Here is a 26,592-nt window from a genome sequence, read left to right on the forward strand (position 1 = left end):
AATTTGCGCATATGCGCAAATAAAACGCGAATATTACGAATATGCGAATTTAACAAATATACGACGAATATTCATTCATATATTCGCGAAATATCGCAAATTCGAATATGGCCTATGCCGCTCAACACTACCTACCGTACTTTAATGATGCCAAGGAATAGGGGTCCGATAGAAGGAAGTAGGGTTTGTGAATACCTGAACAAGGCAAAAGCCACCCAAAAAATTGCTGCAAATGTAGAACATTTTCCAGATTGGAAAAAAAAAGTGTCTTCAACAAGTCTGGCTTATTGGCTTTGGACATAGCAGCAACACATGATGAGAAGACATGCATGCACACAAACAGCCTCTGTGCCTGCAGAAGAAAGCAAGCTGGGGCTAGGAAGAAGTACAGTCCTGTCCGATGAAGAAGCTTCTTTGTGGCTCACATTCCTTAGCAAACAGCAGGACTAATCAGTCACACATCCGGACAATAAGCCCTTATGAGACACAGCTCCAGCCACCAGGACCTACACTGCTCAGGGTGCTGGGAAAGATGTATCAAATGCTATATCTGGATATAGAAAATGGCAATCTAAAGCAAAGGTCAAGCCAGGGCCTTCAGATCCACTGTAGATCATAACACTGAGTTCTTTGAGTACTATGCTGACAAGGCAATTTTGTTTCAGCTCTCCAGCTAAAGCTTATTTCAGTATACAGTATCTGCTGGATGTGGGAATATAACTATAAATGTTAAGAAAGCCTCTAATAAAAAACTTGACTCCTCACTGAAAAAGAGATGGTGTCAGCACAGCGGAGAGATGTCTTAGAGAACCCATGTATAATTACCTTTTACATGGGACTATTATCGCTTGTTTGTCAGGTGATCGCTAAAATTGCGCAGTCATAAAAATCATCATAGATCAGCTACACATTTTCGTGTGTAAACAGGATATGTAGGGCCGACAATGATAAAAAGTGCCACACAAACAATCCAGTGATCGTTCATGTGGCCTTAGTTGCACAATCACTGAACCATGTAAAAGGCTCATTAAAGGGGTGCTCCGCTGGAAAAAAAAACAAAAACAAAAAATATATATATATATATATATTGTTTTAAATCAACTGGTGCCAGAAAGTTAAACAGATTTGTAAATTACAACAAAGTGTAAATGAAAGCACTAACCACGTCATTATGCAAAAACTTCAGACTTTATTCATAGAACATAAACGGAAGGGTTGAAGGTGCAGGGCGGCAGGATGGTACAGGCAGGGGAAAAGGACGGGACGCCGGGGCGAAGTTTCACACCAAACTGTGCTTTCTCAAGCCCTTGGTGTGAAACGTCACCCCGGCGTCCCGTGCTTTTCCCCTGCACCAAGTTCTATGAATAAAGTCTGAAGAACAGTTTCTGCTTAATGACGTGGTGAGTGCTTTCATTTACACTTTGTTGAACGTTAGCTCCCTGAACTATTCTCCATGAGTTTGCACCACCTGAATACGTCCAGAGGGGGAGTGAATGATATCCTCATTATTGAAGACCTATTGCATGGGAGTTTGTTGTGCTGAAGCTTTTTGCATCTCGAATTTTATAGATTTGTAAATTACTTCTATTTAAAAATCTTAATTCTTCCAGTACTTATCAGCTGCTTTTTATTCTCCACAGGAAGTGCTTTTCTTTTTGAATTTCCTTTCTGTCTGACCACCGTGCTCTCTGCTGACACCTCTGTCCATTTTAGGAACTGTCCATAGTAGGAGCAAATCCCCATAGCAAACCTATTCTGCTCCAGACAGTTACTGACATGAATAGATGTGTCAGACAGAAAGGAAATTCAAAAAGAAAAGAACTTCCTGTGGAGCATGTAGCAGCTGATAAGTACTGGAAGGATTAAGATTTTTAAATAGAAGTAATTTACAAATCTGTTTAATTTTCTGGCACCAGTTGACTAAAAAATAATAATAATAATGTTTTCCAGTGGAGTACCCCTTTAAATAAGTGCCAACCTGCTAGATTAGCACTTGTAAGGGCACGGGTCTGCCCTTCTAATAGGACTCTTCCTGTGCATGGTCAGCTCCTATACTGTATATCTATGATATTCTGTACAGGAGAATGGAAAGAGGATCTTTAAACTATACTGTGGCTGCCGTTTTAGATAACTTCCGTCATGTCATCAACACATGTCAAAAGTTTTCATCAGTGTTAGTCTGAGTGATGAGACCCCCCCCCCCCCCCCCCCCCCCCAATTTGGTGTGGTGTGGTGCTGGAGAGCTGGACATCCAGGCTTTGGCCTTTCTTACAAGAAGGTTATACTGTGCAGGATAGTCTACAGCAGTGGTCTTCAACCTGCGGACCTCCAGATTAGAGATGAGCGAACTTACAGTAAATTCGATTCGTCACGAACTTCTCGGCTCGGCAGTTGATGGCTTTTCCTGCATAAATTAGTTCAGCTTTCCGGTGCTCCGGTGTGCTGGAAAAGGTGGATACAGTCCTAGGAGACTCTTTCCTAGGAATGTATCCACCTTTTCCAGCCCACCGGAGCACCGGAAAGCTGAACTAATTTATGCAGGATAAGTCATCAACTGCCGAGCCGAGAAGTTCGTGACAACTCGAATTTACTGTAAGTTCGCTCATCTCTACTCCAGATGTTGCAAAACTACAACTCCCAGCATGCCCGGACAGCCAACGGGAGTTGTAGTTTTGCAACATCTGGAGGTCCGCAGGTTGAAGACCACTGGTCTACAGCATACTCAGAAGTATTCAACATATACCAGACGAAAACCTTGTAATATATACAATTATTATATATAATGCATTCTGACCCTGCAGACCTTTATTTCACATTTTGTTATGTTGGGGTCTTGAGTTAAAAGTAAAAAAAAAATCCCTTATCAATCTGCACTCAATATCCCATAATGTCAAAGTAAAAACAGAAGTTAAGAAATTTCTAAATAGGAGATAAGCATCTAATTGCGGCAAGGGGGGGTCCAACCACTGGGACCCCTGCAAATCAGTTATCTTAAAGGGGTACTCCGCCCCTGGCATCTTATCGCCTATCCAAAGGATAGGGGATAAGATGTTAGATCGCCGCGGTCCCGATGCTGGGGACCCCGGGGATCGCCGCTGCGGCACCCCGCCATCATTACTGCACAGAGCGAGTTTGCTCTGTGCGCAATGACGGGCGATACAGGGGACGGAGCAGCATGACATCATGGCTCCACCCCTCATGACATCACGGCCCGTCCCCTTAATGCAAGTCTATGGCAGGGGGCGTGGCGACCACCACGCCCCCTCCCATAGACTTGTATTGATGGGGCGGGCCGTGACATCACGAGGGCGGAGTCGTGACGTAACGATGCTCCGGCCCCTGTATTGCCCGTCATTACGTGCAGAGCGATCTCGCTCTGTGCAGTAATGATGGCGGGGTGCTGCAGGGGGCGATCCCCGGGGTCCCCAGCAGCGGGACCCCGGCGATCTGACATCTTATCCCCTATCCTTTGGATAGGGGATAAGATGTCTAGGGGCGGAATACCCCTTTAAGAAGTGTCTGTGGTTCTCCCTGTGCTCAGGTAACTCCTGCACTCCCATACACTTGCTGTCTAATGCTCCATTCAGCAGGGAGAGCTGGGGCCCCATTCTGGAGACTGTAGAACTCTCATCAGATGCTTATCCCTTATCCTGTGTCCTGTGAATAGAGGACAAGTTTGTTTTGCATGGATAGAATTTGTAAAATTCAAACATTTAGTTGTTTATACACAATATTAAAAAAAAAAAAAAAAAAAACACATGCGAGGTCCTTACACAAAGAGATTCCATCAATTAGTGAGATCACAATAATTTAATATACATTTTCCAACATATATATATATATATATATATATATATATATATATATACACACACACATACAGGTTCTTCTCAAAAAATGTGCATATTGTGCTAAAGTTCATTATTTTCCATAATGTAATAATACAAATTAAATTTTCATATATTTTAGATTCATTGCACGCCATTTGAAATATTTCAGGTCTTTTATTGTTTTAATACTGATGATTTTGGCATACAGCTCATGAAAACCCCAAATTCCTATCTCAAAAAATTAGCATATCATGAAAAGGTTCTCTAAACGAGCTATTGACCTAATCATCTGAATCAACTAATTAACTCTAAACACCTGCAAAAGATTCCTGACGCTTTTAAAAACTCCCAGCCTGGTTCATTACTCAAAACCGCAATCATGGGTAAGGCTGGGTTCACACTACGGTTTGTCAATACGGTTCCCGAATACGGCTGGGAGGAGGGGTGGGCGGGGCTTAATCGCGGCGCCCGCACTCAGCCGTATAGGGAACCGTAGTTAATGTATATCTATGAGCCGACCGGAGTGAACTGCAGCCTCCGGTCGGCTGCTTTTTCGGCTGTATGCGGTTTCCCGACCGCAGGCAAAAACGTGGTCGACCCGCCTCTCAGCCGTATAGGGAACCGTAGTTAATGTATGTCTATGAGCCGACCGGAATGAACCGCAGCCTCCGGTCGGCTCATAGACATACATTAACTACGGTTCCCTATACGGCTGAGTGCGGGTGCCGCAATTAAGCCCCGCCCACCCCTCCTCCCAGCCGTATAGGGGAACTGTAATTACAAACCGTAGTGTGAACCCAGCCTAAAACTGCCGACCTGACTGCTGTCCAGAAGACCATCATTGACACCCTCAAGCTAGAGGGTAAGACACAGAAAGAAATTTCTGAACAAATAGGCTGTTCCCAGAGTGCTGTATCAAGGAACCTCAGTGGGAAGTCTGTGGGAAGGAAAAAATGTGGCAGAAAACACTCCACAACGAGAAGAGGTGACCGGACCCTGAGGAAGATTGTGGAGAAGGACCGATTCCAGACCTTGGGGGACCTGCGGAAGCAGTGGACTGAGTCTGGAGTAGAAACATCCAGAGCCACCGTGCACAGGCGTGTGCAGAAAATGGGCTAGAGGTGCCGCATTCCCCAGGTCAAGCCACTTTTCAACCAGAAACAGCGGCAGAAGCGCCTGACCTGGGCTACAGAGAAGCAGCACTGGACTGTTGCTCAGTGGTGCAAAGTACTTTTTTCGGATGAAAGCAAATTTTGCATGTCATTCGGAAATCAAGGTGCCAGAGTCTGGAGGAAGACTGGGGAGAAGGAAATGCCAAAATGCCTGAAGTCCAGTGTCAAGTACCCACAGTCAGTGATGGTCTGGGGTGCCATGTCAGCTGCTGGTGTTGGTCCACTGGGTTTTATCAAGGGCAGGGTCAATGCAGCTAGCTATCAGGAGATTTTGGAGCACTTCATGCTTCCATCTGCTGAAAAGCTTTATGGAGATGAAGATTTCATTTTTCAGCACGACCTGGCACCTGCTCACAGTGCCAAAACCACTGGTAAATGGTTTACTGACCATGGTATTACTGTGCCCAATTGGCCTGCCAACTCTCCTGACCTGAACCCCATAGAGAATCTGTGGGATATTGTGAAGAGAAAGTTGAGAGACGCAAGACCCAACACTCTGGATGAGCTTAAGGCCGCTATCGAAGCATCCTGGGCCTCCATAACACCTCAGCAGTGCCACAGGCTGATTGCCTCCATGCCACGCCGCATTGAAGCAGTCATTTCTGCAAAAGGATTCCCCACCAAGTATTGAGTGCATAACTGAACATCATTATTTGAAGGTTGACTTTTTTTTGTATTAAAAACACTTTTCTTTTATTGGTCGGATGAAATATGCAATTTTTTTGAGATAGGAATTTTGGGTTTTCATGAGCTGTATGCCAAAATCATCAGTATTAAAACAATAAAAGACCTGAAATATTTCAGTTGGTGTGCAATGAATCTAAAATATATGAAAGTTTAATTTTTATCATTACATTATGGAAAATAATGAACTTTAGCACAATATGCTAATTTTTTGAGAAGGACCTGTATATGTTACAGATGAACAGTGGCACTCCAATGGAGTAAAAAAGGGATCTTTATTCACACAAACCTTATGCAACGTTTTTGTTGCTCACCCAGCCATTTTCAAACAGCCAGCCGAAACGTCTCATCACAATTGTATGAATAAATATTGTAGTACCACTGATCATCTGTAACCTGTATTAGGGTGCATGCACACCACATTTTCACTGTACAGGTGCAAGATCCGGCTGGGGGAGGGGAAAATCGTACGCTCCAGTACCCCAGCCGGACCAGCACTGAAATCCATTGACTTTAATGAGCCGACCGGAGTCACCGTTTTACTCCGGTCGGCTCATTTTTGAACCGTATCCGGTTTTCTGACCGGATCTATAAACGTAGTATACTATGCACGGTTTTCCCCTCCCCCAGCCGGATCCGGCACCCGTACAGTGAAAATGTGGTGTGCATGCACCCTTAGCAAGGGAAAGGGTCCCTGACCAGGTCCTGTTGCAGTGTGCAAACGGGCACTATATATATACGTGTGTGTGTGTGTGTGTGTGTGTGTGTGTGTGTGTGAAAAAGAGCACCGCTTCCAGTGTATGGAGATTCGAAAAAGGCCATTAGCACTCCATGGGCTTTCTAGGAAAAGGAATATGCAAAGCAGCTCATCACACCACCATCAAAGATAGCTCCATAACTGGAGCTAAAGCTGACTTTAGGGAATGCTACCTGTGAAGGTGGTGTGATGAACCCCTTTGCATATTCCTCACATATATATAAACTGCTCAAAAAAATAAAAGGAACACTTAAACAACACAATGTAACTCCAAGTCAATGACACTTCTGGGAAATCACACTGTCCACTCAGGAAGAACACTGATTGACAATCAATTTCACATGCTGTTAAGCAAATGGAACAGACAACAGGTGGAAATTATAGGCAATTAACAAGACACCCCTAATAAAGGAGTGGTTCTGCCGGTGGTGACCACAGACCACTTCTCAGTTCCTATGCTTCCTGGCTGAAGGAGAAAGGCCAGTACATCAGGAGGAGGCCGTAGGAGGGCAACAACCCAGCAGTAGGACTGCTACCTCCACCTATGTGCAAGGAGGAGCAGGAGGAGCACTGCCAGGGCCCTGCAAAATGACCTCCAGCAGGCCACAAACGTACATGTGTCCACAGGTGGGGGTTGTGCTTACAGCCCAACACCATGCAGGACTTTAGGCACTTGCCAGAAAACACCAAGATTGGCAAATTTGTCACTGGTGCCCTGTGCCCTGTGCATGACCAATTTGGTGGTGGGTCAGTAATCGCATTTCTTTGGGGGGGCCGCACAGCCCTCCATGTGCTTGCCAGAGGTAGCCTGACTGCCATTAGGTACCGAGATGAGATCCTCAGACCCCTTGTGAGACCATATGCTGGTGCGGTTGGCCCTGGGTTCCTCCTAATGCAAGACAATGCTAGACCTCATGTGGCTGGAGTATCAGCAGTTCCTGCAAGAGGAAGGTATTGATGCTATGGACTGGCCCGCCCATTCCCCAGACCTGAGTCCGGATGAGCACATCTGGGACATCATGTTTCGCTCCATCCACCAACGCCACGTTGCACCACAGACTGTCCAGGAGTTGGCGGATGCTTTAGTCCAGGTCTGGGAGGACATCCCGCAGGAGACCGCCATCAGGAGCATGCCTAGGCATTGTAAGGAGGTCATACGGGCACGTGGAGGCCACACACACTACTGAGCCTCATTTTGACTTGTTTTACGGACATTACATCAAGTTGGATCAGCCTGTAGTGTGGTTTTCCACTTTGATTTTGAGTGTGACTCCATATCCAGAACTCCATAGGTTGATAAATTTGATTTCCATTGATAATTTTTGTGTGATTTTGTTGTCAGCACACTCAACTATGTAAAGATGAAAGTATTTCATACGATTAGTTCATTCAGATCTAGGATGTGTTATCTTAGTCTTCCCTTTATTTTTTTGATAAACACAGTTCATAGACAGTCAGCACGGCACTGCATCCCCTTTGTGTATGGAACGGTGTAGAAATAGCAGGTACAGACTTAGATCGCTGAAGGTGGTGCTCTGATTGGCAATAGTGCAAATAGACGTCTTGAGACAGTAGAAATGAAAATCAGCAACTCAACGCAGTCAGCTGTTAGAAATCTTCTTTATTGCATACTCACAACTGTGTTACATGGGAAGAGGGTAGTGGGGGGACACAGGGTGGCAACCAAGCTCCGTTTTGCACGATGACCGTGCTTCCTCTGGCCTCCTGGAGGTCCGCAAGTTGGAGACCACTGTACTGGTCATTGATAGCGCTTCAGAGGCATGTGTATATAGATGCGCTGTGCGGAGTCTATGCTACCTAATGTGGGGAGTCTATGCTACCTAATGTGGGGAATCTGTGCTACCAAATGTGGGAAGTCTATGCTACCTTATGTGGGGAATCTGTGCTACCTAATGTGGAGAAATTGCTACCTAATGTGGGGAAATTGCTACCTAATGTGGGGTAACTGGTACCTACCTAATGTGGGGGAACTGGTACCAAATGTGGGGAATCTATGCTGCCTAATGTGGGGGCACTGCTGCCTACCTAATGCTCCCCCCCCTGGCAGTAGCACCCTAATCATCCACCAGCAACACCCCCCCCCCCAGCAGCACCTCCATCAACATATCCTGATGGTGGATGATGGAGGTGCTCCTGCCAGGAGGATGATCCTGCCGATGGATGATGGGGGTGATACTGCCAGGGGGGATGGCCAGTAGCACCCTCATCATCCTCCAGCAACACCCCCCCAGTAGTAGCACCCCCATCATCCACTAGCAACACCACCAATACCCCCCTCCCGTGGTAATAGCATCAGCTAACGGATGTTGAGGGGTGTTACTTTGGTTGTGGTATTATATTCAGAGGGGGCAGTGTATGGCAACGTTATATTCAGAGGGCGCAGTTTGTGGTAGTATTATATTCAGAGGGTATAGTGTGTGGCGGTATTATATTCAGGGGTACAGTATGTGGCAGATTTATATTCAGAGGGTACAGTATGTGTTGGTATTATATTCAGAATGTACAATGTGTGGTAGTATTATATTCAGTGGGTACAGTGTGTGGTGGTATTATATTCAGGGGTACAGTATGTGGCAGATTTATATTCAGAGTGTACAGTATGTCTTGGTATTATATTCAGAATGTACAATGTGTGGTAGTATTATATTCAGTGGGTACAGTGTGTGGCGGTATTATATTCAGGGGTACAGTATGTGGCAGATTTATATTCAGAGTGTACAGTATGTGTTGGTATTATATTCAGAATGTACAGTGTGTGGTAGTATTATATTCAGTGGGTATGGTGTATGGAAGGTTTATAATCAAAGAGTATAGTGTATAGTAGTATTATATTTAGAGGATACAGTGTCTGTCAGGTTTACAATAATTATTGTTTTCATATAGAGGATGAGAATGCGCTGACATAGTGAGGAGACGTCTGGGCGTCACATTCTGCAGAGAGAAGTTTTAGCTGGACCAGGCGGTATGTTTCTTCTGAATTAGATAAGGAAAGACTATAGAGAAGACGTCACCTGTAGTCACTGATATCATTGTGTATTCTCCTCATTATAGAGAAGACGTCACCCGTAGTCACTGTTATCATTGTGTATTCTCCTCACTATAGAGAAGACGTCACCTGTAGTCACTGATATCATTGTGTATTCTCCTCACTATAGAGAAGACGTCACCTGTAGTCACTGATATCATTGTGTATTCTCCTCACTATAGAGCAGACATCACCTGTAACCACTGATATCATTGTGTATTCTCCTGACTATAGAAAAGATGTCACCTGTAATCACTGATATCATTGTGTATTCTCCTCACTATAGAGAAGACGTCACCTGTAATCACTGATATCATTGTGTATTCTCCTCACTATAGAGAAGACGTCACCTGTAGTCACTGATATCATTGTGTATTCTCCTCACTATAGAGAACTCGTCACCTGTAGTCACTGATATCATTGTGTATTCTCCTCACTATAGAGCAGACATCACCTGTAATCACTGATACCATTGTGTATTCTCCTTACTATAGAGAAGATGTCACCTGTAATCACTGATATCATTGTGTATTCTCCTCACTATAGAGAAGACGTCACCTGTAGTCACTGATATCATTGTGTATTCTCACTATAGAGAAGATGTCACCTGTAGACACTGATATCATTGTGTATTCTCCTCACTATAGAGAAGACGTCACCTGTAGTCACTGATATCATTGTGTATTCTCCTCACTATAGAGAAGACGTCACCTGTAGTCACTGATATCATTGTGTATTCTCCTCTCTATGTCCTATCAGAGCTGTAGTCACTTGTCAGTTCTACAGTTAGGTCAGTGAAACTACAACTCCCAGCGTAACCTCACCACTGCTCAAAGGGGTACTCTACTGGAAAAAAAAAAATTTTAATCAGCTGGTGCTACAAAGTTAAACAGATTTGTAAATTACTTCTATTTAAAAATCTTAATCCTTCCAGTACTTATTAGCTGCTGTATAAGCGATTCACAGGAAGTTATTTTCTTTTTTAATTTATTTTCTGTCTGACCACAGTGCTCTGTGCTGACACCTCTGTCCATGTCAAGAACTGTACATAGTAGGAGCAAATCCCCATAGCAAACCTATCCTGCTCTGAACAGTTCCTGACATGGACAGAGGTGTCAGCAAATAGCATTGTGGTCAGACTGGAAAGAACTACACAACTTCCTGTGGAGCATACACCAGCTTATAAGTACTGTAAGTATTAAGATTTTAAATAGAAGTAATTTAAAAATCTGTTTAACTTTCTGGCACCAATTGATATAAAAGTAAATGTTTTCCAGTGGAGTACCCCTTTAAGTAATTCTGGGAGCTGTATATTTAAATGGTGAAAACTTCTTTAACACTTTCCTATTCTGTGGCAACTGGTATATCTGATTATTATACAGGAATTTCTCACAATGCGCTACAACAGTGGTGTCTGTCACAACAGGCTAAAAACTTACTGGGGGGAGGGGTAGGTATGGGGGTGACACCATTTTCTACCGCACCGGGTGACACCAACCCTAGCAACGCCACTGTGTGCGGGGCATATATAACGCGCTGTGCGGGGTATATATAATGCGCTGTGCGGGGTATATATAATGCGCTGTGCGGGGTATATATAACGCGCTGTGCGGGCATATATAAGGCGCTGTGCGGGGCATATATACACGCGCTGTGAGGGGCATATATAACGCGCTGTGCGGGGCATATATAACGCGCTGTGCGGGGCATATATAACGCGCTGTGCGGGGCATATATAACGCGCTGTGCGGGGCATATATAACGCGCTGTGCGGGGCATATATACACGCGATGTGCGGGGCATATATAACGCGCTGTGCGGGGCATATAAAACTTGCGCTGTGCGGGGCATATATAACGCGCTGTGCGGGGCATTATACGCGCTGTGCGGGGCATATATAACGCGCTGTGCGGGCATATATAACGCGCTGTGCGGGGTATATATAACGCGCTGTGCGGGCATATATAACGCGCTGTGCGGGGCATATATACACGCGCTGTGCGGGGCATATATACACGCGCTGTGCGGGGCATATATACACGCGCTGTGCGGGGCATATATAACGCGCTGTGCGGGGCATATATAACGCGCTGTGCGGGGCATATATAACGCGCTGTGCGGGGCATATATACACGCGATGTGCGGGGCATATATAACGCGCTGTGCGGGGCATATAAAACTTGCGCTGTGCGGGGCATATATAACGCGCTGTGCGGGGCATATATAACGCGCTGTGCGGGCATATATAACGCCCTGTGCGGGGCATATATAACGCGCTGTGCGGGGCATATATAACGCGCTGTGCGGGGCATATATAACGCGCTGTGCGGGGCATATATAACGCGCTGTGCGGGGCATATATAACACGCTGTGCGGGGCATACATACATGCGCTGTGCGGGGCATACATACATGCGCTGTGCTGGGCATACATACATGCGCTGTGCAGGGCATATATACATGTGCTGTGCGGGGCATATATACATGCGCTGTGCGGGGCATATATACATGCGCTGTGCGGGGCATATATACATGCGCTGTGCGGGGCATATATACATGCGCTGTGCGGGGCATATACATGCGCTGTGCGGGGACATATATACAATTTGCGACACAATTTCCAACCCGTGCGCCAAAAAAAAAAAAAATTGTCGGGCGACAGATAAGTAAATATGGAGATTTTCACTCAGAGAATTCAGGGAAAACACTCAGAGATTAAACCGACACTCTTAGTAAATGAGGGCCAATGTCTTCAAAAACAACACACTAAGACACTGCTCTGCAATAACATGATCTGCTGTCTGCTGCCCAGTATGTGAAACATACCCATCTAGAGAAGGGGGGGGGGGGGATCGGGCAATAGTGGAGATAGCAGGTACAGGATAGAACATGTGCTGTCCAATTCTTTAGGGAGAGGAAATGAGAAGGTAATCATGTGCTCAGAGTAGGAGATGCAACAAAAGCAGGAGGTGGGCCACATGACTGTATTTAAAGGGGTACTCCACTGGAAAACATTTTTTTAAATCAACTGATGCCAGAAAGTTAAAACAGATTTGTAAAATACTTCACTTAAAAATTCTTAATCCTTCCAGTACTTATCAAAAGAAGGAGAAAATGAGGGTCTCCGGATGTGCTTTAAAATGTAACTTTTACTACTGGCAATTAAAATTATTAAACTATTATAGGTGTTGATTCATGAATAGCCAAATGGCAAAAATAAACAGAAGAAAGTGCTAATTATTGGAAAATTGCTGAGCCCAGCCAATATCCCTATAGCACAGTCACTGTTAAAACATTAGATAAATACACAGCCAGCGCAGTCACGGGAAAAGGTACGTAGCAAAACAAGGTATTATGATAGAATTTCCACCAACGCGTTTCTGCCACCGTTCACGGTGGCGTCATCAGGGAGGAATATATAGCTATCTTCTATTTGTCCAAATCGGTACCACAAAGTATATAGAAATCAATTAATGTATATGCCAAAGAAACCTAAAAAGGAAAGCATAATACCAATCTTATATACAGACAGTGGAATCAGGCATGTAGCATATTGCCCCAGGTAACTTGTAGTCAGTGACACCGCCTGTAGGGAAAAGAAATATGCAGATCCACTGTCTATGTTCATAATCCGGCGATCCACCTACAAAAAAAGGGCAGGAGAAAACTCTTTCACAAATGTGTCCTGTAAAAGAGCAAGGTCCATAGAGCTGTACAGTGACAGTCTATAGTACTCACGGTTTCAACGGATCAGTAGAGTAACAGCGTGAGACACCTGCAATCCTGCAGGGAGACGGGGATTACCGGCTCACTCATGGGCTCCAGCGAGGAGATGGCGTCTGACATCACATCCGCCCAATGCCGATTAAATACGGGCTGACCACGCCCACCGAGTGACACCATTACTAGAGGGGCGTATGCATTCCGATGCAATTGAAAGCGCAGAATAGTCCCGGCTCGGGCGGTATACATAGAAAGTGAAGTGTCAGGTAAGTCTGACCTTGGACCACTTAAAGCAACCGCATCACATACTATTAAAAGGCATAAGAGGCAGATTAACCCAATCATGCCTAATATAGTGTATATTTAGAGAGAGGAGAATTAGATATTATCACAGCACCAAGGACAATGACTTCGCAACAGGGATTCCAGTTAGTAAGGGACTAATCATAAGAGAGGTAAAGTCCAATTTTAGCCACCATGATCATGAATAGGATAATGTAAATAGCTTGATAGGGCAAATAGAATACTAGCCATAGTCATTGCTAAAGGACATTAAGGATCAAGAACATGGTAGTACTATTAAAAAATGTATATATAATACAGTGACCCCCGCGGGTCTTAACGAGCAGATTCAATATGGATGTTTTTTTAATAAATTTTTGTTTACATTGTTCCAGTTGGTCCCACACAGGATGACCTGTAGGTAGTCAGGGACAGCTGTAGTCAGCCGTTAGGAGTGAGCGGTCATCCATTCTAATTAGGGTCAACTAGTGGTTTCTAGGAGGTTCCTGTGCGGGACCGCCCTTCTTAGGGCGGCCACCCCGCCTAGGCTCAGGGCCCTATTATTTAGGGTATACCAGGGACATCATAGGTTCCCTAGAGCCATGCAATCATTTCTTCCTCCCTATCCAACTAGGCTAGCCCACTCCTCCCGGTGTGTGGGACCTACGTGGAACATTCTGAGCAAAAAATAACCCCCCCCCCCCCTTGTCTCTCCTTCATTTGCCCATTTACTCCCCTTTTTCTTTACAAAAGTAAAATATTAATTCTATCTTTGATTATATTTTTTAATAGTACTACCATGTTCTTGATCCTTAATGTCCTTTAGCAATGACTATGGCTAGTATTCTATTTGCCCTATCAAGCTATTTACATTATCCTATTCATGATCATGGTGGCTAAAATTGGACTTTACCTCTCTTATGATCAGTCCCTTACTAACTGGAATCCCTGTTGCGAAGTCATTGTGCTTGGTGCTGTGATAATATCTAATTCTCCTCTCTCTAAATATACACTATATTAGGCACGATTGGGTTAATCTGCCTCTTATGCCTTTTAATAGTAATTGTGATGCGGTTGCTTTAAGTGGTCCAAGGTCAGACTTACCTGACACTTCACTTTCTATGTATACCGCCCGAGCCGGGACTATTCTGCGCTTTCAATTGCATCAGAATGCATACGCCCCTCTAGTAATGGTGTCACTCGGTGGGCGTGGTGAGCGCGTATTTAATCGGCATTGGGCGGATGTGATGTCAGACGCCATCTCCTCGCTGGAACCCGCGAGTGAGCCGGTAATCCCCGGCTCCCTGCAGGATTGCAGGTGTCTCACGCGGTCACTCTACTGATCCGTTGAAACCGTGAGTACTATAGACTGTCACTGTACAGCTCTATGGACCTTGCTCTTTTACAGGACACATTTATGAAAGAGTTTTCTCCTGCCCTTTTTTTGTAGGTGGATCGCCGGATTATGAACATAGACAGTGGATCTGCATATTTCTTTTCCCTACAGGCGGTGTCACTGACTACAAGTTACCTGGGGCAATATGCTACATGCCTGATTCCACTGTCTGTATATAAGATTGGTATTATGCTTTCCTTTTTAGGTTTCTTTGGCATATACATTAATTGATCTTTATATACTTTGTGGTACCGATTTGGACAAATAGAAGATAGCTATATATTCCTCCCTGATGACGCCACCGTGAACGGTGGCAGAAACGCGTTGGTGGAAATTCTATCATAATACCTTGTTTTGCTATGTACCTTTTCCCGTGACTGCGCTGGCTGTGTATTTATCTAATGTTTTAACAGTGACTGTGCTGTAGGGATATTGGCTGGGCTCAGCAATTTTCCAATAATTAGCACTTTCTTCTGTTTATTTTTGCCATTTGGCTATTCATGAATCAACACCTATAATAGTTTAATAATTTTAATTGCTACTAGTAAAAGTTACATTTTAAAGCACATCCGGAGACCCTCATTTTCTCCTTCTTTTGATATTTATATGCTGGATGACTAGTTTATGTAAACAGTGGTCCATGTAGAACCACCCTATCAGTTTCTACGTTATAGTGATCCTTCCAGTACTTATCAGCTGCTGTTATGATCCACAGGAAGTTCTATTCTTTTTCAATTTCCTTTCTGCCTGACCAAAGTCCTCTCTGCTTACACCTCTGTCTATTTTAGGAACTTTAAGTAATAAAGCCAGATACAAAGCAACATGTCCAACTAGATTCAAAGAAGTAATCAGGAATGAATCAACTAGGTGCACTTGGTTATAAAGTCCTAGGGTCTATTCTCATGGCAGAATTTCTGCTTGCAAAATTCTGCCTCAAATTAAAGCCCATAGACTTCTATGGGATTCCACACTCCCATCCACACTTCTGAATTTCTGCTTGCAGAATTCCACAAGTGAAATGGGAGTGCGGAATCCCATAGAAGTCTATGGGCTTTATTTTGAGGCAGAATTCCGCAAGTGTTACAACAATTCATGGGGGAAGGGCATGTGGAATATGACTGTGTAAGTGACCTGAAGCTGAATATTAAATATACTCGACAGAGGGTCCCCCCTGAATTACTGTAAGACTTTACAGCAAAGAGTATCTTGTTGATTCATTCCTGTTTACTGCTAGTCTTAATTTCATCAGAAAAACAACCATAGCTGAGGGTTTGGAATACAGTTTTGGTATATTTTTGGAATCCAAATGTATCAAAATGTTAATACCTTATTTGCATCCAAAGTTAGATGCAGAGATTTATTGGCCAAATACATCAAGTTCATAAAAAGGCTTATACCATCAGTACATGGGTGGGATCCAGCGAGTTCTCCCGATTCTTTAATTCAGCTGTGGCTGGGGCGAAGTAGTGTCAGGATCCTCTACCACCTTTACCATCCAACCCTGTTACTTTGCTACTAATTCATTGATAATTCAGTGAAGGGGGGAGGCATCCTACTGATGTCACTATATTGTCTCCTCCATATTGTTCCTTCTCTGGCTGAGGTAGGGAAAACTGTTATAAATCTGAATGTTACCGTATATACTCGAGTATAAGCCGAGTTTTTCAGCACGATTATTCGTGCTGAAAACGCCCCCCTCGACTTATACTTGAGTGAACTCTTCGCCTGTCAAATCCTTCAGTCAGTGGTCTTCAACGTGCGGACCTCCAGATGTTGCAAAACTACAACTCCCAGCATGCCCAGACAGCCATCGGCTGTCCGGGCATGCTGGGAGTTGTAGTTTTGAAACATCTGGAGGTCCGCAGGTTGAAAACCACTGTGGCTTTCGTCAACATCCAGACCCCCCTTTAGTTTTCTACTCACCTCCCCTCGGTGGGAAGGAAGGGGGAGCTGGTCCGGGCCATCTATGCTCCAGGGACCACCCGGTGGGAAGGGTTAGTCGTTCCGGGCTGTCCATCTTCACCGGGAGACCCTCTTCTCAGCTCTGGGTCGGCCGCGGACTAATGACGTTGCCTTGACGACAACGCACATGGTCATTCGTGCGCAGCAGACGTCCGTGATGTCCCTGCACATGAACGTCCCTATGCGCCGTCGTCAAGGCAACGTCACCAGTCCGCGGCCGGCCCGGAGCGGAGAAGAGGGCCTCCCGGTGAAGATAGACAGCCCGGAACGACTGACCCTCCGTACCAGACGGTCCCTGCAGCATAGATGGCCCGGACCAGCTCACCCTTCCCTCCCACCGAGGGGAAGTGAATATAGAAAAATGAAGGGGGGTCTGGATGATGACGAAGGCCGCAGTGGTCTTCAACCTGCGGACCTCCAGATGTTTCAAAACTACAACGCCCAGCATGCCCACACAGCCGATGCTGGGAGATGTAGTTTTGCAACATCTGGAGGTCCACAGGTTGAAGACCACTGGAAGGATTGAAGGGGTGATGACGACAGGGTGATGACGACAGGGTGATGACGACAGGGTGATGATGACAGGGTGATGATGACAGGGTGATGATGATGGGGGTGTTAATGACGGGGGTCTGGATGATGACGGGGGTTTGGATGATGACAGGGGGGGATGGATTATTTCCCACCCTAGGCTTATAGTCGAGTCAATAACTTCTCCTGGGTTTTTGGGGTGAAATTAGGGGCCTCGGCTTATATTTGGGTCGGCTTATACTCGAGTATATACGGTATACAACACACACAAGTCCATTCCAGGCATTGTCCAACAGATTGTTTCCCTAAAAACTTAGCATCTATTAGTTCATATGGTCATAAATACAGACAATCCAAATGCTCCATGCACTTCCCCTGGCCCCTATGCCATTGTGTAATCCCCCCCCCCCCCCCCCTGAAATAAGCTAAGGCTATTATCCTAGCACAAAATGTAGTGTTGTACCTGTTGTGTTACCCTTGGGTACTGTACATGTGTTGGATGAGTTTGAGTCCCCTTCCTGTACGTACTAACCTGACGTGCTCCAAGAAACCTTTATGCAGAGGGTCCATGTAATAATAAATACATACACCACATGTACACGCACTTTGTCATGTTATGAAATCATTGATCTTGATGACATGGGAACCTGGTTGTATCGCATTAGTGTTGGGAAGAGCATTGCAATAATTACATCCTCTGCATTGAAAATTGCCTTTAACCAGTCCTCATTGCCCCCCAACCAAGTGGTCTTGTAAGTTTTTATACAATTTAAGCAAAACTAGTGTTTTTATCTTTGCCGCTTCACTTATATTGTATTCATTTTCTATCAAAGTCCAGTTTTTATTTATGGCCGCGCAAGTCGTTCCACTTATAGGGCTATGATGGAACGTGACGGTAAATCTTTTTTCATTCTTATTCTTAGTTTTACTCCTTCACCAAATCAGGGAATTACAATTTATTGTCATAGCTTCATGTTTAGCTTTAGATATCACAGCAACTAGATTAGGTTTATATAAATGTTTTTGGAGAGCCTCAGCTTGTTCCAAAAAAACTGTGGTTGTGTTATTGATACGGCGTGACCGTACAAATTGTCCATACAGTATAACTTCTTTAATGTAGCTGGGGTGATAACTGTCAAAATTAAGCAGGGAGTTAGTGGCAGTAGATTTATGATAGGCTTTTGCTATCCAGTTTCCATCTGCAACTTGGATGAGGACATGTAGATATTCCTATTGCATGTCTCCAAAATTACTAGTGAACTGCGTATTTTCGTTATGGTCATTAATAAATGAGACAAACCTCTGGAAGTCCTCCTCAGTTCCTCTTCAGACTTCCAGTATATCATCTATATATCATAAAAAGAGTGCTATATATTTGCCATGATTAGGGACCTTTCATGGTCCAAAACACGTCGGTGTTTGTTCTATGACTTGTGTTACTTTGGATGACTTAATGAAGAAGTTTGTGTTTTTACCGCACCTTTACGCTGGACATCTCATTTAATTTGGCTAAGGGGTTACTAGTAGAAAAGATCTTATGCGATTTAATGGGGTACTCCACTGGAAAACATTTTTTTTCTTAATCAAATGGTGCTTAAAGGGGTACTCCGGTGCTTAGACATCTTATCCCCTATCCAAAGGATAGGGGATAAGATGCCTGATCGCGGGTGTCCCGCTGCTGGGGACCCCCGTGATCTTGCATTCGGCACCCCGTTTGTAATCAGTCCCCGGAGTGTGTTCGCTCCGGGACTGATTACCGGCGACTACAGGGCGGCCGGCGTGTGACGTCACGCCCCCGCCCCCGTGTGATGTCACGCTCTGCCCCTCAATGCAAGCCTACGGGAGGGGGCATGATAGCTGTCACGCCCCCTCCCGTAGGCTTGCATTGAGGGGCGGAGCGTGACATCACACGCGGGCGGGGACGCGACGTCACACGCCGCCTGCCCTGTAGTCACCGGTAATCAGTCCCGGAACGAACACGCTCCGGGGACTGATTACAAATGGGGTGCCGCGTGCAAGATCACGGGGGTCCCAGCGGCAGGACTCCCGCGATCAGGCATCTTATCCCCTATCCTTTGAATAGGGGATAAGATGTCTAAGCACCGGAGTACCCCTTTAAAAGTTAAACAGATTTGTAAATTACTTCTATTAATAAATCTTAATCCTTCCAGTACTTATCAGATTCTGTATGATCCACAGGAAGTTCTTTTCTTTTTAAATTTCCTTTCTGCCTGACCACAGTGCTCTCTGCTGACACCTCTGTCCATTTTAGGAACTGTCGAGAGTAGGAGCAAATCCCCATAGAAAACCTATCCTGCTCTGAACAGTTCCTAAAATGGACAGAGGTGTCAGCAGAGAGCACTGTGGTCAGACAGAAAAGAAATTAAAAAAGAAAAGAACATCCTGTGGATCATAACAGCAGCTGATAAGCACTGGAAGGATTAAGATTTTTTAATAGAAGTGATTTACAAATCTGTTTAACTTTCTGGCACCAGTTGATTTGCAAATGTAGGTGCCACCACCATCCCTATTGTCCTTCCAGACCGCTAATGGTACCACCAGGAAATTTGAATGAGACACTTGTGTCAGGCTTGGTGGTCCATTACGAACAAAGCCTAATCTCAGTTTACTATATAAAGGGGAACAATTGCCATGACTCTATCTGTCATTAGTTTTGGATATAGTTTGGGCAGTGCTCTGTTTTATTCTAAGTGACTATCCAATAGTAATTCCCGTTTTTGTGAATGTAGTGCTCAATGCAATTATAAAACTTTCTAGAATAGTTGGAAATGTTAAACCCATCACAGCTCTACTAGTTTAAACCATATTCTCATATTGCTTAAGTGAACAATTTTGATAATCAAATTATATTGCATATTATTCAGTTTAGTAATATATATCCATTAAAGAGGCTGCCAAGGTGGGGGATTGATTTTAAAATTTGAGAAGCGCTTGAGTGTCCTTAGAGGGGTTTTATTGCAATCGTCTATGTAGATTTTTGTTTTCAAAGTGCGTTGTGAAAGGGGAGGGGGGGGGGGGCTCATATTTTGCCTTTAAGCGATGTTAAGGCTACAATGGTCACTGCTCTACATACTACAGTTAGCTACAGATCAGTTCAACCATCATTTTTACTTCAAGCCTCTTTGTTACAGTAAGTAAACATGAAAACAGAAGACGATGTAGCATGGTTGGGTTCTTCGCCAATGCACATTACAGCACAGTCCACAAATGAAAAACTCATGAACCTATCAGGCATGCAGCTAGTTTCTGAGTATGTACACACGGGAGGGTAGGGTTACAGCTGTTCCCGGAATTCCTCTTGATTTCACTTTGGTAACCCAATCCAGCTGATACAGGGAGGGGGGAGTTATTATTATAGGAAGGTAAAGTGGGGGTTTTAGAAACATATGGATTTTATTTGAAGTATCTTTAAAGCTGAATGCTGAATTATTTTTACAAGAGAAACTGCTGAACTGTGTAGATTGCTTTAGATCTAAAAGGGTTAACAGAAATGATGCCCCAGAAAAGCAGCAGATCAGAGGCTATGGCAGGAATATAGCATTAACAGCTCTTTCAATTAAATGAAATGTATAAGTGGCTGTCTAGCTTCGATGTCCGTTTAGTTGCTTTAAAGGGGTACTCCTGTGGAAAACAGTTTTTTAAATCAACTGGTGCCAGAAAGTTAAACAGATTTGTAAATGACAGTTATTGGAGATTACTCGGCACCACTAGGAATAACGGGTAGGTATCAGAATGGGAATAGTGCACGGCCCCTTTAACTGCTGTGAGAGCTCTGTATGCGGTGCTGACTCGCTGAAGGTAAAGCAATTCACAATTCAATACTGAAGATGTAGAAAAAGCGGAGCACTCACCCAAGCTTCTACTGCAGTGGTAGTTTATTACAAACTTACAACATGAGGGTACACGGATCAGGGAGCTGTGGTGGAGGACGCGGGGGTATAGTATCGGTGACGGACCGTTGCGCGCTTCTGCGCTTCATCAGACCAGGAGTGACGAAGCGCAGAAGCGCGCAACGGTCCGTCACTGATACTATACCCCCGCGTCCTCCAACACAGCTCCCTGATCCGTGTACCCTCATGTTGTAAGTTTGTAATAAACTACCACTGCAGTAGAAGCTTGGGTGAGTGCTCCGCTTTTTCTACATCTTCAGTATTGAATTGAGATTTGTAAATTACTTCTATTAAAAAATCTTAATGCTTCCAGTACTTATTAGCTGCTGAATACTACAGAGGAAATGGTTTTCGTTTTGGAACACAGAGGTCTCATCATGACATCATGACCACAGTGCTCTCTGCTGACATCTCTGTCCATTTTAAGAACTGTCCGGAGTAGGAGAAAATCCCCATAGCAAACATATGCTACTCTGGACAGTTCCTAAAATGGACAGAGATGTCAGCAGAGAGAACTGTGGTCATGATGTCAGCAGAGAGCTCTGTGTTCCAAAAAGAAAACCATTTCCACTTTAGTATTCAGCAGCTAATAAGTACTGGAAGCATTAAGATTTTTTAATAGAAGTAATTTACAAATCTGTTCAACTTTCTGGCACCAGTTGATTTAAAAAAATAAAAATAAAGTTTTCCACGGGAGTACCCCTTTAATAGGGTTTAATGATGACTTAATAAACATTACATTTCTTGCTTTGTTCCCTCTTGTTTGTTGATGTTTGTGATGATTTATTTTTATTATCTATCATTTGTAAGGTCATGTCTTGCTTACATGTAAAAAGCTGGCAGCATACGTTTGCACTATATTTTATTATTATTGTTATTATTACACTTTGGACAACGTTTTTCTTATGTTATTTTATAGTATTAAAGGTTCTTTGGTACCCATAGGAGCCCTCTAACCACAATGCTTACACAAAGTAAGCAAAAGCTTCTACTCTGAACTGTTTACCATACATGTCATTTTATGTTTGCTTATTCTGCAACCACTAGCAAACCAATGAAATAAATCTGCTAGAATTATTTGCCTGCCCTTCATCACATAACATGTTTTTTCTGGACCTGGGCAATTCCATAAGGCCCCATTACATTGACCTTCCATCGTGTATAGACCTCATTTTGACTTACAGGAGACCTCCGCTGGCAGCAATGAATAATTTATTCACCTCTCCATACCCTTCCTATGAATAACATTCATCTTTATAGAATACATAGAGGGTCAGATCTAAAAACTTGCCAGAAACAGACCTGTAAATCCTATTTTAATTTTATTTAGCCTAAGTGAGCTATCTGGACTCTTGGCTTAGATAGAGACATAAGTAATCAAAGTAATACTGTTGTCATTAAAGGGGTACTCCGCAGCCCAGCACTTGGAACAAACTGTTCCGAACGATGGAGCCGGAAGCTCGTGACATCATAGCCCCGCCCCCTCATGACATCACACCCCGCCCCCTCAATGCAAGTCTATGGGAGGGGGCGTGACGACTGTCACGCCCCCTCCCATAGACTTGCATTGAGGGGTGGGGGCGTGACATCATGAGGGGGTGTGGCTATAACATCACGAGCTCCCGGCTCCAGCGGTCAGAACAGTTTGTTCCAAATGCTGAGCAGCGGAGTACCCTTTTAAGGTGTCTGCAACCAAGTTTAGGTAGGTTTAACATGTCAAAGTAATACCCACAACCATCCTGCTTCTGCCAGCTTGTCTTCATCCCATAATTCATCCTGGTGGTGTTACCTCTTCCCTAGTTAAAGGGGTACTCCGGTGAAAACCTTTATTTATTTATTTTTAAATCAACCGATGCCAGAAAGTTAAACAGATTTGTAAATTACTTCTATTAAAAAATCTTAATCCTTCCTGTACTTATTAGCTGCTGAAGACTACAGTGGAAATTCTTTTCTGGTTTGAAACACAGAGCTGTCTGCTGACATCATGAGCACAGTGCTCTCTGCTGACATCTTTGTCCAGTTTAGGAACTGTTCAGAGTAAAAGGAAATCCCCACAGCAAATATATACTGTTCTGGACAGTTCCTAAAATGGACAGAGGTGTCAGCAGAGAGCACTGTGGTCAGACAGAAAGGAAATTCAAAAAGAAAAGAACTTCCTCTGTAGTATACAGGAGCTGACAAGTACAGGAAGGATTAAGATTTTTTAATAGAAGTAATTTACAAATCTGTTTAACTTTCTGGCATCAGTTGATTTAAAAAAAAAATAAAAAAAAAAGTTTTTCACCTGAGAACCCCTTTAAGTGACACTAACCTGGCCATCCATGATGTAAAAGAAAACATGATTCATCAGACCAGAACATATTCTACCCTTGCTTCATGGTCCAGTTTTGATGCTCGCATGTTTAAAGTGGGCACTACAAGAAGACCCACAGTGATCTGTGAGTCGCCGCGCGCATGCGCAGTGTACTCACACACACGCATCATGGCCCCTCTCGGCCTAGCTCAGGGAGCAGGGGGAGCAACCGCTATGTCTGTGAGTACATCGCGCATGCACGTGGCGACACGCAGATCACTGTGTGTTTGCTCATAGTGGCAGATTGCTGCTACGAGCAGACAAACAGATGAACAGGCACAGCAGGAGGCTCACTCTAGGGATGGTCAGTAGTGCATCTGCAGTGTCAAATATGCTACGGATGGGCTATGTGTGACCCTACCCTAAAACTGCATGAAATGCATTTGGTTGGAGTTACACAGTACACAGCTTACGGCTACGCTACAATTACTGACCAAATACAAATGACATGAAACTTTACAAAACCAAAAGTAACTTAGAATTCAATCCTACTTCAGAGTAAATTAAAAAAAACAGTAAACGTGGCATCTGTTCTTTATATTATCTAATTCATAATGATATTCAACGGATTTTAGTCATAAAAACGGCATCACAAAATCTGAGCAAATTTCACTGTGTAAAAGGAAGTTTTTGCTCACAATACATTGTGAAGATCAGCGATTATGAAATATTAACAGAGTAGATGCATATGGAATAGTGTGTGCTGCCTTTTATAGATTTATTAGGTCAAAGGGTTTACATGGGGTAAAAAGTATGGTTCATTGTTGGTCAACATGGTTTGTTGGGTAATAGTAACTGGTGTCTGACAATAGTGATCATCAATAATAAGTCAAAATATAAAAAATCCCAAAAGATCGTTTAGATTTAGATCCACATTAGGCTATGAAATCCTTTGCTACCCAACCTTTCTCGACAGACAATATCCAAATCTGCACTCTCCCATGATATTCAGCAATAAGGATGTACACATATCTCTTACCTGTGGACAGTCCTTAATATAATGACCTTTGTTGAAGCAGAGGTGACACAAGTAGTTTGGAGGGGGCCTCTTGCTGGGTTTCCGGTTCTCCGAGGTGAGGGAAATTTCTGAGAAGTGTTCGGTAAGAGAGCTCAGCCCATCCACAATGTTGTTCAAAGATCCGTAAGGAGACGCATTTTTATAAAGGCCACTGCCCAGTGCCTGTTTGGGACATAGAAAACAGTTTGAGACTTTTAAAGAAAAACGTCTTCATATATTTTCTAAATTCTAAAACTTTTCTTGGTTTAATTGACATCATCGCCTTGGCTGACCCCATTACTCTAACAATGCATATGCTTCATAGAGCTTGATAAGACCTCTGGAGCAAGGAAAAAATTGCCTTATGGAGTTTGAGGTTACACCGCACTTCACATAAAAATGTATCCTTTCTTAAACACAAGCAATGTTAGCACAAAATAAGTCTCTTTGTAGCTGATAATAAAATGAAATAAAGTCACTTTCTGCATCATTAACCCCTTAAGGACCACAGGTTTTTCAGTTTTTGCACTTTCGTTTTTTCCTCTTCACTTTTAAAAATCATAACTGTTTCAATTTTACACCAAAAACATCAGTCATTTTACCAAAAAATCTACGACGAAACGGAAAAAAAAAATCATTGCCCGACGAAAATGAAGAAAAAATGCCATTTTGTATCTTTTGGGGGCTTCCGTTTCTACGTAGTACATTTCTCGGTAAAAATGACACATTCTCTTTATTCTGTAGGTCCATACGATTAAAATGATACCCTACTTATATAGGTTTGATTTTGTCGCACTTCTGGATAAAATCATAACTACATGCAGGAAAATGTATACGTTTAAAATTGTCATTTTCTGACCCCTATAACTTTTTTATTTTTCTGTGTATGGGGTGGTATGGGGGCTCACTTTTTGCGCCATGATCTAAAGTTTTGATCGGTACCATTTTTGTATTGATTGGACTTTTTGATCACTTTTTATTCATTTTTCATGATATAAAAAGTTACCAAAAATATGCTATTTTGGACTTTGGATTTTTTTTGCGCATACACCATTGACCCTGTGGTTTCATTAATGATATTTTTTTATAGTATAGTTCGGACATTTACGCTTGCGGCAATACCACAAATGTTTATATATTTTTTTATTTACATGGGGGTTTTTTTTATGGGAAAAGGGGGGTGATTTGGACTTTTATTAGGGAAAGGGCTAAATCACATTTATGAACTTTTTTTACACTTTTTTTTGCAATGTTATAGCCCCCATAGGGGCTATAACATTGCATACACTGATTGCCAGCACTTTTCACTGCAAAGCAATAGCTTTGCACTGATCAGTGTTATAGGCGGTCGATTGCTCAAGCCTGCATCTCATCTCATCTGATTGGACGCGCCGGAGGAAGGTGAGTGACCCTCTGCTCGCATCCTAGCTGATCGGGACACCGCATTTTCACTGCAGTGGTCCCGATCAGCCCCACTGAGCAGACAAGAAGGTTTTACCTTCGTTTTAGACACGGGGTTCAACTTCGAACTCTGCGTCTAAAGGGTTAATAGCGCGTTATTATATCGCCGGCCACGGATGTAAATATACGTCCGTGGTTGTTAAGGGGTTAAAGGGGTACTCCACTGGCCAGGGTACGGAAGTAAATGTTCCGAATGCTGTTTACGTGCTGCTAAGGTCAGTCACGCCCCTCCCATAGACTTGCATTGAGGACGGCATGACCGCGAGGTCACGAGTGGTGTGGCCGACCCCCGCAGCGCAAAAACAGCGTTCGGAACATTTACTTCCGAACCCTGGCCAGTGAAGTACCCGTTTAACATTATCTGGTGAATCCCTGGGAATAGCATAAAACAGTTTCTTCCATGGCGGGAAATGTTTAGAAGACTTTTGATGACCCTGCCCTGTGTAAAATGCATTTTTCTCCGGTTTTCAATATGTTTTCACATTTAA

General features: G+C 43.7%; 1 protein-coding gene across 2 annotated transcripts in view; it reads right to left on the reverse strand.

The window, feature by feature from the left end:
- Window positions 1-26,592, reverse strand: part of ZCCHC24 (zinc finger CCHC-type containing 24) — a 152,260-nt gene that overhangs the window by 85,210 nt on the left and 40,458 nt on the right. For both annotated transcript variants that reach the window (XR_008846522.1, XM_056531388.1), the window contains exon 2: window positions 24,626-24,826. Coding sequence is in view for 1 of the 2 variants with exons in the window: in XM_056531388.1 (XP_056387363.1) it covers window positions 24,626-24,826 (201 nt within the window). In the remaining variant the exon portion in view is untranslated. The remainder of the gene's footprint in view (window positions 1-24,625; window positions 24,827-26,592) is intronic.

Source organism: Hyla sarda, chromosome 7 (assembly GCF_029499605.1).
Source record: "Hyla sarda isolate aHylSar1 chromosome 7, aHylSar1.hap1, whole genome shotgun sequence".
Taxonomy (NCBI): Eukaryota; Metazoa; Chordata; class Amphibia; order Anura; family Hylidae; genus Hyla; species Hyla sarda.